This window comes from Nerophis ophidion, linkage group LG20 (assembly GCF_033978795.1).
Source record: "Nerophis ophidion isolate RoL-2023_Sa linkage group LG20, RoL_Noph_v1.0, whole genome shotgun sequence".
Taxonomy (NCBI): domain Eukaryota; kingdom Metazoa; phylum Chordata; class Actinopteri; order Syngnathiformes; family Syngnathidae; genus Nerophis; species Nerophis ophidion.
Genome location: NC_084630.1, coordinates 8,023,610 through 8,039,577, shown reverse-complemented (window position 1 = coordinate 8,039,577; position 15,968 = coordinate 8,023,610). Strand labels below are relative to the sequence as shown.

Below are 15,968 nucleotides of genomic sequence, written 5' to 3'. Positions count from 1 at the left end.
AGAAGAATAAGTGACTATTACATTTTAACAGAAGTGTAGACAGAACATGTTAAAAGAAATATTAACAGTAAATGAACAGGTAGATTAATAATTCATTTTCTGCCACGTGTCCTTAATAATGTTGACAAATAATAGAATGATAAATGACACAATATGTCCATCCATCCCTCCATCCATCTTCTTCCGCTTATCCGAGGTCGGGTCGCGGGGGCAACAACCTAAGCAGGGAAACCCAGACTTCCCTTTCCCCAGCCACTTCGTCTAGCTCTTCCCCGGGGATCCCGAGGCGTTCCCAGGCCAGCCGGGAGACATAGTCTTCCCAACGTGTCCTGGGTCTTTCCCGTGGCTTCCTACCGGTTGGACGTGCCCTACACACCTCCCTAGGGAGGCGTTCGGGTGGCATCCTGACCAGATGCCCGAACCACCTCATCTGGCTCCTCTCCATGTGAAGGATCAGCAGCTTTACTTTGAGTTCCTCCCGGATGGCAGAGCTTCTCACCCTATCTCTAAGGGAGAGACCCGCCACACGGCGGAGGAAACTCATTTCGGCCGCTTGTACCCGTGATCTTATCCTTTCGGTCATGACCCAAAGCTCATGACCATAGGTGAGGATGGGAACGTAGATCGACCGGTAAATTGAGAGCTTTGCCTTCCGGCTCAGCTCCTTCTTCACCACAACGGATCGAAACAACGTCCGCATTACTGAAGACGCCGCACCGATCCGCCTGTCGATCTCACGATCCACTTTTCCCTCACTCGTGAACAAGACTCCTAGGTACTTGAACTCCTCCACTTGGGGCAGGGTCTCCTCCCCAACCCGGAGATGGCACTCCACCCTTTTCCGGGCGAGAACCATGGACTCGGACTTGGAGGTGCTGATTCTCATTCCGGTCGCTTCACACTCGGCTGCGAACCGATCCAGTAAGAGCTGAAGATCCCGGTCAGATGAAGCCATCAGGACCACATCATCTGCAAAAAGCAGAGACCTAATCCTGCGGTCACCAAACCGGAACCCCTCAACGCCTTGACTGTGCCTAGAAATTCTGTCCATAAAAGTTCTGAACAGAATCGGTGACAAAGGCTCTAATTAGGAGCCTTTGTTTGTTTACTTACTAATAAAGGACAAATTGTCCAGTATGTTCAATATTTTATTTAAGGACAAACTTGCAATAATAAACAAATGTTTAATCTACCCTAAGTTTTTTTGTTAAAATAAAGCCAATAATGCAATTTTTTTTGTAGTCCCCTTTATTTGGAAAAGTACGGAAAATTATCAAAATCATTTTGGTACCGGTACTAAAATATCGGTATGTTTTTTCAGCATGGCCGAGGGCTCTGTGTCTGCCGCCGAGGTGGCGATGTCCTTCCAGAAGTTTGCCGTCCATGGTGACACCAAGGCGACGGGGAAGGAGATGCACGGCAAGAACTTTGCAAAGTTGTGCAAGGACTGCAACATCATCGACGGCAAGAACGTCACCACCACAGACGTCGACATTGTCTTCAGCAAAGTCAAGTAATGATCTTAGTTAAGCACACCATGTTTCGCATGTCAAACTATGCAGATTGTGGCATCACATTTTTGCACAACTATTACCGTGCATTATTTTTGGGATGAGGCTTTTGCAGATATATAGTAGTACCCGAATTTACCAGACTATAAAGCGCACAGTTATAAGCCGCACTCACTAAATTTTAGAAGGAAAAAATTGTCACGTCGGGGTCACGTGTTAATGCACGGATCGTTTTGCCGGATTGCACGAGAAGCTAAGGAAATAGCTAACGGGAAAACTTAGCATAGAAGCAGGAATCAAAGAATAAATCCCACATAACTATTTGCATAGCGCAAACAAGACAGCCAGACTGTGTGGCAAAAAGCAGGAAAAAATAAGTGAGCGTCACGAACACTAATCAGAGGCAGGAGAAAATAATCAGCACCCATGGCAACTAAGAAACACAAATCCATGGATGCTGAAAACAGAACTAGGGTGTCAAACTAAAATAAATCATGATCTGGGCAACGGATCATGACAACAATATTTTTCCGTAGATTAACCGCACTGGTCTTTAAGTCGCAGACATATACATTGTTAAATTGGTTATTTACACAGACATATTTTGAAAATGTTTATTTACCGTCCATCCGTCCATTTCCTACCACTTGTCTCTCATGGGGTTGAAAGGTTGAAAAACACAACGGATCATGACAACAATATTTTTCCGTAGATGAACCGCACTGGTCTTTAAGTTGCAGAAATATACATTGTTAAATTGGTTATTTACACAGACATATTTTGAAAATGTTTATTTACCGTCCATCCGTCCATTTCCTACCACTTGTCTCTCATGGGGTTGAAAGGTTGAAAAACACAACGGATCATGACAACAATATTTTTCCGTAGATTAACCGCACTGGTCTTTAAGTCGCAGACATATACATTGTTAAATTGGTTATTTACACAGACATATTTTGAAAATGTTTATTTACCGTCCATCCGTCCATTTTCTACCACTTGTCTCTCATGGGGTTGAAAGGTTGAAAAACACAACGGATCACGACAACAATGTTTTTCCGTAGATTAACCGCACTGGTCTTTAAGTCGCGGACATATACATTGTTAAATTGGTTATTTACACAGACATATTTTGAAAATGTTTATTTACCGTCCATCCGTCCATTTTCCACCACTTGTCTCTCATGGGGTTGAAAGGTTGAAAAACACAACGGATCACGACAACAATATTTTTCCGTAGATTAACCGCACTGGTCTTTAAGTCGCAGACATATACATTGTTAAATTGGTTATTTACACAGACATATTTTGAAAATGTTTATTTACCGTCCATCCGTCCATTTCCTACCACTTGTCTCTCATGGGGTTGAAAGGTTGAAAAACACAACGGATCATGACAACAATATTTTTCCGTAGATTAACCGCACTGGTCTTTAAGCCGCAGACATATACATTGTTAAATTGGTTATTTACGCAGACATATTTTGAAAATGTTTATTTACCGTCCATCCGTCCATTTCCTACCACTTGTCTCTCATGGGGTTGAAAGGTTGAAAAACACAACGGATCATGACAACAATATTTTTCCGTAGATTAACCGCACTGGTCTTTAAGCCGCAGACATATACATTGTTAAATTGGTTATTTACGCAGACAGATTTTGAAAATGTTTATTTACCGTCCATCCGTCCATTTTCCACCACTTGTCTCTCATGGGGTTGAAAGGTTGAAAAACACAACGGATCATGACAACGATATTTTTCCATAGATTAACCGCACTGGTCTTTAAGTCGCAGACATATACATTGTTAAATTGGTTATTTACACAGACATATTTTGAAAATGTTTATTTACCGTCCATCCGTCCATTTACCACCACTTGTCTCTCATGGGGTTGAAAGGTTGAAAAACACAATGGATCATGACAACAATATTTTTCCGTGGATTAACCGCACTGGTCTTTAAGTCGCGGACATATAGATTGTTAAATTGGTTATTTACACAGACATATTTTGAAAATGTTTATTTACTGTCCATCCGTCCATTTTCTACCACTTGTCTCTCATGGGGTTGAAAGGTTGAAAAACACAACGGATCATGACAACAATATTTTTCTGTAGATTAACCGCACTGGTATTTAAGTCGCAGACATATACATTGTTAAATTGGTTATTTACACAGACATATTTTGAAAATGTTTATTTACCGTCCATCCGTCTATTTACCACCACTTGTCTCTCATGGGGTTGAAAGGTTGAAAAACACAACGGATCACGACAACAATATTTTTCCGTAGATTAACCGCACTGGTCTTTAAGTCGCAGACATATACATTGTTAAATTGGTTATTTACACAGACATATTTTGAAAATGTTTATTTCCTGTCCATCTGTCCATTTTCTACCACTTGTCTCTCATGGGGTTGAAAGGTTGAAAAACACAACGGATCATGACAACAATATTTTTCCGTAGATTAACCGCACTGGTCTTTAAGCCGCAGACATATACATTGTTAAATTGGTTATTTACACAGACATATTTTGAAAATGTTTATTTACCGTCCATCCGTCCATTTCCTACCACTTGTCTCTTATGGGGTTGAAAGGTTGAAAAACACAACGGATCATGACAACAATATTTTTCCGTAGATTAACCGCACTGGTCTTTAAGTCGCAGACATATACATTGTTAAATTGGTTATTTACACAGACATATTTTGAAAATGTTTATTTACCGTCCATCCGTCCATTTTTCTACCACTTGTCTCTCATGGGGTTGAAAGGTTGAAAAACACAACGGATCATGACAACAATATTTTTCCGTAGATTAACCGCACTGGTCTTTAAGTCGCAGACATATAGATTGTTAAATTGGTTATTTACACAGACATATTTTGAAAATGTTTATTTACCGTCCATCCGTCCATTTTCTACCACTTGTCTCTCATGGGGTTGAAAGGTTGAAAGACACAACGGATCATGACAACAATATTTTTCCGTAGATTAACCGCACTGGTCTTTAAGTCGCAGACATATACATTGTTAAATTGGTTATTTACACAGACATATTTTGAAAATGTTTATTTACCGTCCATCCGTCCATTTCCTACCACTTGTCTCTCATGGGGTTGAAAGGTTGAAAAACACAACGGATCATGACAACAATATTTTTCCGTTGATTAACCGCACTGGTCTTTAAGCCGCAGACATATACATTGTTAAATTCGTTATTTACACAGACATATTTTGAAAATGTTTATTTACCGTCCATCCGTCCATTTTCCACCACTTGTCTCTCATGGGGTTGAAAGGTTGAAAAACACAACGGATCATGACAACAATATTTTTCCGTAGATTAACCGCACTGGTCTTTAAGTCGCAGACATATACATTGTTAAATTGGTTATTTACACAGACATATTTTGAAAATGTTTATTTCCTGTCCATCTGTCCATTTTCTACCACTTGTCTCTCATGGGGTTGAAAGGTTGAAAAACACAACGGATCATGACAACAATATTTTTCCGTAGATTAACCGCACTGGTCTTTAAGCCGCAGACATATACATTGTTAAATTGGTTATTTACACGGACATATTTTGAAAATGTTTATTTACCGTCCATCCGTCCATTTCCTACCACTTGTCTCTCATGGGGTTGAAAGGTTGAAAAACACAACGGATCATGACAACAATATTTTTCCGTAGATTAACCGCACTGGTCTTTAAGTCGCAGACATATACATTGTTAAATTGGTTATTTACACAGACATATTTTGAAAATGTTTATTTACCGTCCATCCGTCCAATTTCTACCACTTGTCTCTCATGGGGTTGAAAGGTTGAAAAACACAACGGATCATGACAACAATATTTTTCCGTAGATTAACCGCACTGGTCTTTAAGTCGCAGACATATACATTGTTAAATTGGTTATTTACAAAGACATATTTTGAAAATGTTTATTTACCGTCCATCCGTCCATTTACCACCACTTGTCTCTCATGGGGTTGAAAGGTTGAAAGACACAACGGATCATGACAACAATATTTTTCCGTAGATTAACCGCACTGGTCTTTAAGTCGCAGACATATACATTGTTAAATTGGTTATTTACACAGACATATTTTGAAAATGTTTATTTACCGTCCATCCGTCCATTTCCTACCACTTGTCTCTCATGGGGTTGAAAGGTTGAAAAACACAACGGATCATGACAACAATATTTTTCCGTTGATTAACCGCACTGGTCTTTAAGCCGCAGACATATACATTGTTAAATTCGTTATTTACACAGACATATTTTGAAAATGTTTATTTACCGTCCATCCGTCCATTTTCCACCACTTGTCTCTCATGGGGTTGAAAGGTTGAAAAACACAACGGATCATGACAACAATATTTTTCCGTAGATTAACCGCACTGGTCTTTAAGTCGCAGACATATACATTGTTAAATTGGTTATTTACACAGACATATTTTGAAAATGTTTATTTCCTGTCCATCTGTCCATTTTCTACCACTTGTCTCTCATGGGGTTGAAAGGTTGAAAAACACAACGGATCATGACAACAATATTTTTCCGTAGATTAACCGCACTGGTCTTTAAGCCGCAGACATATACATTGTTAAATTGGTTATTTACACGGACATATTTTGAAAATGTTTATTTACCGTCCATCCGTCCATTTCCTACCACTTGTCTCTCATGGGGTTGAAAGGTTGAAAAACACAACGGATCATGACAACAATATTTTTCCGTAGATTAACCGCACTGGTCTTTAAGTCGCAGACATATACATTGTTAAATTGGTTATTTACACAGACATATTTTGAAAATGTTTATTTACCGTCCATCCGTCCAATTTCTACCACTTGTCTCTCATGGGGTTGAAAGGTTGAAAAACACAACGGATCATGACAACAATATTTTTCCGTAGATTAACCGCACTGGTCTTTAAGTCGCAGACATATACATTGTTAAATTGGTTATTTACAAAGACATATTTTGAAAATGTTTATTTACCGTCCATCCGTCCATTTACCACCACTTGTCTCTCATGGGGTTGAAAGGTTGAAAAACACAACGGATCATGACAACAATATTTTTCCGTAGATTAACCGCACTGGTCTTTAAGTCGCAGACATATACATTGTTAAATTGGTTATTTACACAGACATATTTTGAAAATGTTTATTTACCGTCCATCCGTCCATTTACCACCACTTGTCTCTCATGGGGTTGAAAGGTTGAAAAACACAACGGATCATGACAACAATATTTTTCCGTAGATTAACCGCACTGGTCTTTAAGTCGCAGACATATACATTGTTAAATTGGTTATTTACACAGACATATTTTGAAAATGTTTATTTACCGTCCATCCGTCCATTTTCTACCACTTGTCTCTCATGGGGTTGAAAGGTTGAAAAACACAACGGATCATGACAACAATATTTTTCCGTAGATTAACCGCACTGGTCTTTAAGTCGCAGACATATAGATTGTTAAATTGGTTATTTACACAGACATATTTTGAAAATGTTTATTTACCGTCCATCCGTCCATTTCCTACTACTTGTCTCTCATGGGGTTGAAAGGTTGAAAAACACTGTATTATGGGACAGCGGTGCGACCAGACAAGTACTGCTTCTTCCCCTTCTATAAGACATTCAACAATTTGAGCACACATGTGATTGCTTATTTGTGCATTTTACATTTTGAAGCTGATCCAAAAAAATGGAAGTGAATACCCGCAACATTGCATGTTTCCCCAGGTCTAAATCAGCTCGCGTAATCACATTAGAGCAGTTCAACTTGGCCCTGACTGAGCTGGCCCCCAAGCGTTTCAAAGGAACCAGCAAGGAGGAGGCGCTGCAGCTAATTTACGGCCTGATTGTTGGCAAGGAGCCCGCCAATGCCGGAATCACTGTGAGTACATTAATTGTCATTGCTTAGACCGCACTCATGCATCCTTCACACAGCTGAAGAATCCTCTAACACCAATACATATAATGCAGTGAGTGGAGCTGCAAACCACAACAATAAACATATTGAATGAGAATCTATTTGACAATGTCGTTCAAAGTGAGCATCCTTATGTTTGCCAACGGAATATTTTTGATGCAGTGCTTGCATTGAATGTCATTACCGTATTCTTTGGGCTAAAAAAACGTACCAGTATTTAAGCCGCACCCACAACATTTTTCTAATAAATAAATATCTCTACATATATTAGCCGCAGAAGACCATAAGCCAAAGATATATACCGGTTTGAAAGATTCTTTAAATCAGTGGTCTCAGCATACTTGCCAACCTTGAGACCTCAGATTTCGGGAGGTAGGGGGCGGGGCGTGGTTAAGAGGGGAGGCGTATATTTACAGCTAGAATTCACCAAGTCAAGTATTTCAATTATACAGGTATATATAAGAAATTCCTTACTTTCAGTGAATTTTATATATATATATATATATATATATATATATATATATATATATATATATATATATATATATATAAATAAAAGAAATACTTGAATTTCAGTGTTCATTTATTTACACATATACACACACATAACACTCATCTACTCATTGTTGAGTTAAGGGTTGAATTGTCCAATCCATGTTCTATTCTCTGTCACTATTTTTCTAATCATGCTGAACCCCCTCTCTGATGATGCATTGTTGTGTGGCACGCACAAAAGTGCTTTTATCATATGCACTAGAGTCTGGAATCTTCCATCTCTTCTTAGCATGGCCCAAAACCAGTCAATCTTTGCTTCCTGGGGAAGATCTTCACTGCCAAGAACTCGGTAGTCTACTACTTCTTCCGGGAGGCTATCCAGGTCCAATCGCAGCTGCGGCTTGGAACTTACAAGCGTATTTCTTCATCTTACTCGTCGTCGGCTTCGCCACAGCTGTATCTTCCTCGTTCTTCTGCTTCGTCTCCTTGTTGTGTGCGCAGTTGTGCACTACACTCCATAAAAGCCGTAGATGTTGTTGTCACATATGCATGCACAGTGGATGGCAATATTGTCCTGTTTAAGAGTGTCACAACATTGCTGTTTACGGCAGACAAACTGCTTTTTGGTAGCCGAAAACGTGACTGCTGTTGTTGTGTGTTGTTGCCACGCTGGGAGGACGTTAATGAAACTGCCTAACAATAAACCCACATAAGAAACCAAGAACTCGCCCTCGATCATTCTACAGTTATAACGTCATTGGAAGACACGCTGTTTATATTGTGGGAAAGCGGACGGGAAAACAGGCTGTCTTCACTCAGGTCCGCATGGAGCTGGAGGGGGCGTGGCCTCCAGCTCCGCCTGAATTTCGGGAGATTTTCAGGAGAAAATTTGTCCCGGGAGGTTTTTGGGAGAGGCTCTGAATTTAGGGAGTCTCCCAGAAAATCCGGGAGGGTTGGCAAGTATGTCTCAAACTCACTTCACCTGGGGGGGTCACTGGATGCAGAGTCTTGGTGAAGGTGGGCCACAAGAAAAGATTTCTTAAAATTTGTTTTGCATACTCCTCAGCATGTGTAGTTCTAAAATTACGTTTCAAATTGTATCCCTTGTGCACCGCAACTTTCTCTGTGCAAAGACACGTCGGGGTGCCCCTGTGCTCAACAAAGAAATATTGCATCCCCCACTTTTCCTGGAATTGTCTTTGCTCATCACTAACCTTTCTCTTCACTGCAGGCTTTGAAAAAGTTTGGAGTTGTGGAATATATTTGTATTTAGCCCACGCACGGAGAATAATGTTATATGCGGAATGTGTGTCGTTACACTTTTCCTCCCTACAGCAACATGGCGGTCGGCGGATAATAGTACCTGGATAGAGAGCGCAAAAAAGTGACGGCTCCCGGATTGTTATCCGGGGTCATATAGAAATATATGTAGTGTTCAGCGTGTGAGGCAATGCAAATTAAACAATAAAAAAATAAATAATAATAACGGTTTGAATTGGTCCAGGTTATTGGGGACCGTTATTACTGACGGACAGGTGTTGCAGTGTGACTGCAGCCAGGCACGTAAGAACACCCTCGTCTCCATGGCAACGTCTCTGTTGATTTCACTCATTTTCAGCTTTTCCACCAACGCAGGGGTAGGCAACCCAGAATGTTGAAAGAGCCATTTTGGACCCAAATAACACAACGCTGTCAAGCGCCATTCATATAAAACTTGCGGGCCGCACTAACATTAAACTTTCATATTAAGGTGGGGGCTGCAAAATAAAGTCTGAGACCCCTGCTTTAAATGTATATTTACATACCTAATTGTTTCCGAACAGTTCAGGAAAATGGCTTATCAAACAAAACAGATGTCATTGTCACAGCGACAGTGCAGTAAAATGGCTGCTCAAACAAAACAGAAGTCATTGTCATGGACCCACAAGCTATGGAAACTAGCTCCCCAATCAGCGAATAAAACTCAATGAATCCGCAGTGACGTTTCGGTGCATTTTCAGAACTTAGAAATACAAAAATAATGCTATTGTAAGTTAATAATATTAACACAGGTGCTTGTAAACAGTTAAATAATGTTAACGAAGGCAGCTTCATTACATTATGATAGCTCGAACAAATATGGATGAAAACACTCCCACAGACATCACATGGGGCGATTTAGTCAATCAATCAATGTTTACTTACAGTATATAGCCCTGAAAATCGAATGTCTCAAAGGGCTGCACAAACAAGACAAAATTAAACCTAATATAGAAACAGCTGGGAGAGTAAATATGAATTGTTTAAGAGTTGGTGAAACTTACAAACGTTGCTTGGAGTGATGAATGAATAATCCTTTCACGCAAAAAACGCTGTGGATGGTTATGCACTATATTGCCAAAAGTATTTGGCCACCCATCCAAATGATTACAATCTGGTGTCCTAATAACTTGGCCCGGCCACAGGTGTATAAAATCAAGCACAAACGTTTGTGAAAGAATGGGCCTCTCTCGGTGATTTCCAGCGTGCAACTGTCCGCTTCATTATAAGAAAATGTAAGAGTTTGGGAACAACAGCAACTCAGCCACCAAGTGGTAGGCCACGTAAACTGACAGAGAGGGGTCAACAGATGCTGAAGAGCATAGTGCAAAGACTTTCTGCACAGTCAGTTGCTACAGAGCTCCAAACTTAATGTGACTTTCCAATTAGCCCACGTACAGTACCCAGAGAGCTTCATGGAATGGGTTTCCATGGCCGGGCAGCTGCATCTAAGCCATACATCACCAAGTCCAATGCAAAGTGTCGGAGGCAGTGGTCTGAAGCACGTTACCACTCGACTCTAGAGGAGTGGAGAAGCGTTCTCTGGAGTGATGAATCACACTTTTCCATCCGGCAATCTGATGGACGTGTCTGGATTTGGAGGTTGCCAGGAGAACGGTACATTTCGGACTGCATTGTGCGTAGTGTGAAACTTGGTAGAGGAGGAATTGTGGTGTGGGGTTGTTTTTTAAGGAGTTGGGCTTGGCCCCTTAGTTCCAGTGAAAGGAACTTTGAATGCTCCAGGATACCAAAATATTTTGGACAACTCCATGCTCCCAATTGTGTGGGAACAGTTTGGAGCGGGCCTCTTCCTCTTCCAACATGACTATGCACCAGTGCACAAAGCAAGGTCCATAAAGGCATGGATGACAGAGTCTGGTGTGGATGAACTTGACTGGCCTGCACAGAGTCCTGACCTGAACCCGATAGAACACCCTTGGGATGAATTAGAACGGAGACTGGGAGCCAGGCCTTGGAAGAATTGTGGAAAATTCCTATAAACACACTCCGCAACCTTGTGGACAGTCGAGTTGAAGCTGTAATAGCTGCAATAGATAGAACTTCAAGTTCATACGTGAGTCAAGGCAGGTGGTCAAATGCTTTTGGCAATATAGTGTACTTCTGGTTCAAGGCACCAAACAGGAAGTACGTTTTCAGCCTGCAGCACCTGCAGTGAGTGAACTCATCCAAAAAACGGTGCTTTAGCACAGAAAATAACACACCTATTTCAGTGTCACTGTCGGTTTTAAATGAAAACGATTTGAATACAAAACATTATGGCCGCGGGTGCAAAGCGTGGGGAAAATAAGTAGCGGCTTATAGTCCAGAAAATACGGTAGATTGTGCAGGTTGTCACAATGGATTTTGTCATTTGGTAAGTCTGACTTACACAGGCAAAGATGCAATAAGCAAACAATATTTTGTGTGTTTGTTTGGTTAGAGAGCAGCAAAGGTGGCGGCTGTGGACAGACTGACCGACACCACCAAGTACACGGGAACACACAAGGAGAGATTCGATGACTCGGGGAAAGGGAAGGGAAAGGTCGGCCGTCAGGACATCCCCGACAAAAGCGGCTACGTCGCGGCTTACAAGGGCAGCGGCACTTACGAAGAAAAGGTGAAGGATTCACAATCCTGAAGATTTACAGAACGATATCAAAATAACGTGACTTTGGTCTCGCTATATTTTAGAGTGACATATGCAGCTCTCACATTAGTGAACAGAGAAAACGCGCTTTGCTTCGTGCCTGATTATAGGAATGTTTAAAAGCATATTGCTCCTACTTACCCTGTGATTTAGTTTTTACAATGAAGAAAAAAAAGTGCATAAAAATCTTGTATCAAAACTTAAAAAGGTATCTTGGAAATTGTACTTGAATCCGAACAAATTTTAAATATTGAAATGATTTGAGGACAAATATATATATATATATATACACACACACACATACATACATATACGGGCTTCACGGTGGCAGAGGGGTTAGTGCGTCTGCCTCACAATACGAAGGTCCTGCAGTCCTGGGTTCAAATCCAGGCTCGGGATCTTTCTGTGTGGAGTTTGCATGTTCTCCCCGTGAATGCGTGGGTTCTCTGGCTTCCTCCCACCTCCAAAGACATGCACCTGGGGATAGGTTGATTGGCAACACTAAATGGTCCCTAGTGTGTGAATGTGAGTGTGAATGTTGTCTGTCTATCTGTGTTGGCCCTGCGATGAGGTGGCGACTTGTCCAGGGTGTACCCCGCCTTCCGCCCGATTGTAGCTGAGATAGGCACCAGCGCCCCCCGTGACCCCAAAAGGGAATAAGCGGTAGAAAATGGATGGATGGATATATATATACATATATAAACACACATATACATATAAATACACATTTACATATAAACACACATATATATTAACATATACATACAAACCCACACACATACATATATATATATATATATATATATATATATGTATATATATATATATATATATATATATATATATATATGTGAGTTTATATGTAAATGTGTATTTATATATATATATATGTATATGTGAGTTTATATGTAAATGTGTATTTATATGTATGTGTATATATGTATTTATATAGAAACATACATATATATACATATGTACACACACACACACACACACACACACACACACACACACACACACACACATACACACATATATATATTCCTCGCGCACTAATTGACTCAAAGAGTGCACATGTCACGTTATCGATGGTAAAATGCATATTTGCCTTAGTGGCTAGGGAGACGGTAGGAAATGGACTAGAAAGGACAGATTTAGAAAATAATAATTAAAAAAAACATTTATTTATTTTTTAATTTTTTTTTTTAACTTGGGACTTCCCGGGGGCCGTATTTCGAACGCTGGGGGGCGGTATCCTGCCCGCGGGCCGTAGTTTGTGGAAACCCTGCTTTAAGGTAATAGTTTATTTTATTTTATTGTGCATATTTAAATTTGAATTTTGTGGGGATGCAAATGGCAAAAAAATTTGGTGGAATTTCCCTAATCATTAATGTAAAAAATAACCCGCATCAGTTTAATATTTAACTCGCCATTCCCTCAATAAAAGTCAGCTGGCCGATTTTGCTTCAGAGAAATGACCAAGTTAGAACTCAACACCTTTAAGGAAAAAGGTCAAAATGTGAGCGTGCATGCATGCTTCCTCCCTGGATGGTAATGATGATCTTCATAAAAGGTCACAGAACAAAGCTTTAACGCATGATGCGTATGTGTTGACGTACATTGGGTCCTCCCACTATCAGCCTGAGCTGATAAACATCGCCTTAGTTTTGTGTGGGCTCTGGAGTCAGACTACATAAGATGGAGTGTATTTCCTCTGCATTGTCACACTTAAACCACGAGTAGCTTTGCAGCCACCCTATATCTGCACCAGTATTATGTCATATTTTTAAATATGAATGTATAGCATGTAGTACTTTAATGTGTGCGACCTAATACTCATCCCTCTACGGTGAAACACACCACGGTAAATTCTTGGATGTTCTAACTGTATTTCAATAAAGTGTTGTATTTTAATCTATTTTAATTTTTATCTTTATGTGTTGTGTAGTACCATAACTACCTGCATTTCAATGTTGATTACTTATTCACTGTTTTACACATTTTTGTCCTATGTTAAAGTCAATAAATTCCTTTTTTACTTCTATCTTTTTATCGTGGGGCAGACTGGCCCGTACATGCACATGCACGTTACTATTTCTAATAAAAAGAAGTGTTTTGTCATGTTTTGTGGATCATGTTCTGTTTGGTTTTGGACTCATTGTGCACTTTTGTTTGTTTTTGTCACCATGACAACTCATTAGTTTTCACCTGTCATGTCACACACCTGATTCACTTGGACTCATGCACCTGTTAATCACCACAGCACTATTTAAGCCTGCAGTTTATAAATACACCCTTGTTATCCATGCCGATGATCCATGCTCCCTTTCTCATTCCAAGTAAGTTTTCGTTATTCATGCCAAAGTTTGCAAGTTTTGTTTTATGTCCATAGTTTACGTTGTAGTTATAGTTTTGTTTTCATAGCCAAGTTTTGTATTTCCGCTGAGAGCGCCTTTTGTTTATACCCTTTGTTTTTTGTAATACCTTTTGAGTGATGATTAAAAGATGTCAGTACTTCCACACCATGTCCGGTCCAGTCTGTCATGATCCGCTATTTGGATAATGGCATATTCTGGTTTTGTTCTGTTATTTTGTCTTCCTTATTTCCTGGTGGCACTTCCTGTTTTGTTCTGTTGTCATAGTTATGTATTAGTGTCACCTACCTTGTGTTTTTGACGCGCACCTGCCTCCTTATTTCTGTCCCTATTTAAGCCTGCCTTTTTTTGTCATTCGTCCTCGCAGTCTAATTTGTATTTGATGCAACAGGTGACGTTGCTATCCCCGCTTGTGGTAAAGACTTTGTGTACGTTAGCTTCCACGCTATTTCTTTGTTTGTTTATTTCCCTAGCTCACATGCTAGCATCTTTAGTTCTTTCCAGCTCACATGCTAGTTCTGTTGGCTTTGTCTCTAGTGCCTTTGTGCAAGTATTTCTGTTCTTAGTTTGTTTTGTAGTATAAAATAAATCTTCATTTCTTACCTTTACGCTGTGTCCTAATTCGACTGCACTTCGAGAGAACAAACACGCACCACAATGCCAGCAAAACTTCACACAGTCGATTTGCACAACGGGAAAACAAACCACACCAAAGTCCAAGTTATGACATGTTTAGTTCGAACTTATATCCGTCAGTAGACTGGCTATGGAAGCGCTAAAAACTACAAAATGGCTGACAGGGAGAAGACACTGTAGAAGTGGAGCCTCGGTGAGGTGAATTATATTTATATAGCACTTTTCTCGAGAGAATCAATGCACTTTACATAGTGAAACCCATTATCTTTAACCTCATAAGGCCGAAGCTGTTTGTTTACATGCTTTTTTTATTTCTCTTGGCTATTTGGGCTTATTGGACCCTATTTGGAATAAAAACTAAAAATCATCTTTTGATGTGATGTACTTAGTCCATAAGTACACAAACGTGTACTCCATGTGAAGTGACATGCTAATTGTTATTTGTACACTTTTTCCCCCCCAAAATTTAATTGTATGTTATACTCTTCTGCCACCACCAGATGAAAGAATAAGTGTCCACATAAGTGGCCATAAGACCCTAAATCAGTAGTGTAAACAATTTTGGAAAAAGAGGTTAAAAGGTGCTGTCCAAGCATGTTGCCACCAAGGCCTTGCGTGTGAGTGTGAGTGGTCCTGGGAGCAGGTGGGTAAAGTGTCTTGCCCAAGGACACAATGGCAGTGACAAGGATGGCGGAAGCGGGGATCGAACTCGGAACCCTGAAGTTGCTGGCACGGCCACTCTACCAACCAGGTAAATAAGACCACCCACAAAGCGGCGCATCTTTAAGAGACTTAGACAAACTTTATTGAGCCAAAAGGGAAATTGTTCCACACAGTAGCTCAGTTACAAAAGAGGGAAAAGGGTAAAGATGGAAAGGAAAATGCAAATATTAAGTAGACTAAAAATGTACTATAATAGCAAAAAAAAAAATAAAAAAAGTTTTTTCAGTACGTAAATTAAATATCTTGTCTTTGCAGTCTATTCAATTGTAGATACACTGAGGCGAAGTCTAAGCTCATCACGCTCTTCATTTTGTTTT

The 15,968-nt window shown here is 40.1% G+C and overlaps 1 protein-coding gene across 2 annotated transcripts in view; it reads left to right on the top strand.

Moving 5' to 3' along the window:
- tppp2 (tubulin polymerization-promoting protein family member 2) overlaps window positions 1-14,900 on the top strand; it is a 41,813-nt gene extending 26,913 nt beyond the window's left edge. For both annotated transcript variants that reach the window (XM_061880388.1, XM_061880389.1), the window contains 3 exons: window positions 1,322-1,513; window positions 7,287-7,440; window positions 11,711-14,900. In XM_061880388.1, the coding sequence (XP_061736372.1) occupies window positions 1,323-1,513; window positions 7,287-7,440; window positions 11,711-11,908 (543 nt within the window). In that variant the 5' untranslated portion in view covers window position 1,322 and the 3' untranslated portion in view covers window positions 11,909-14,900. The remainder of the gene's footprint in view (window positions 1-1,321; window positions 1,514-7,286; window positions 7,441-11,710) is intronic.
- Window positions 14,901-15,968: the final 1,068 nt, after the last annotated feature.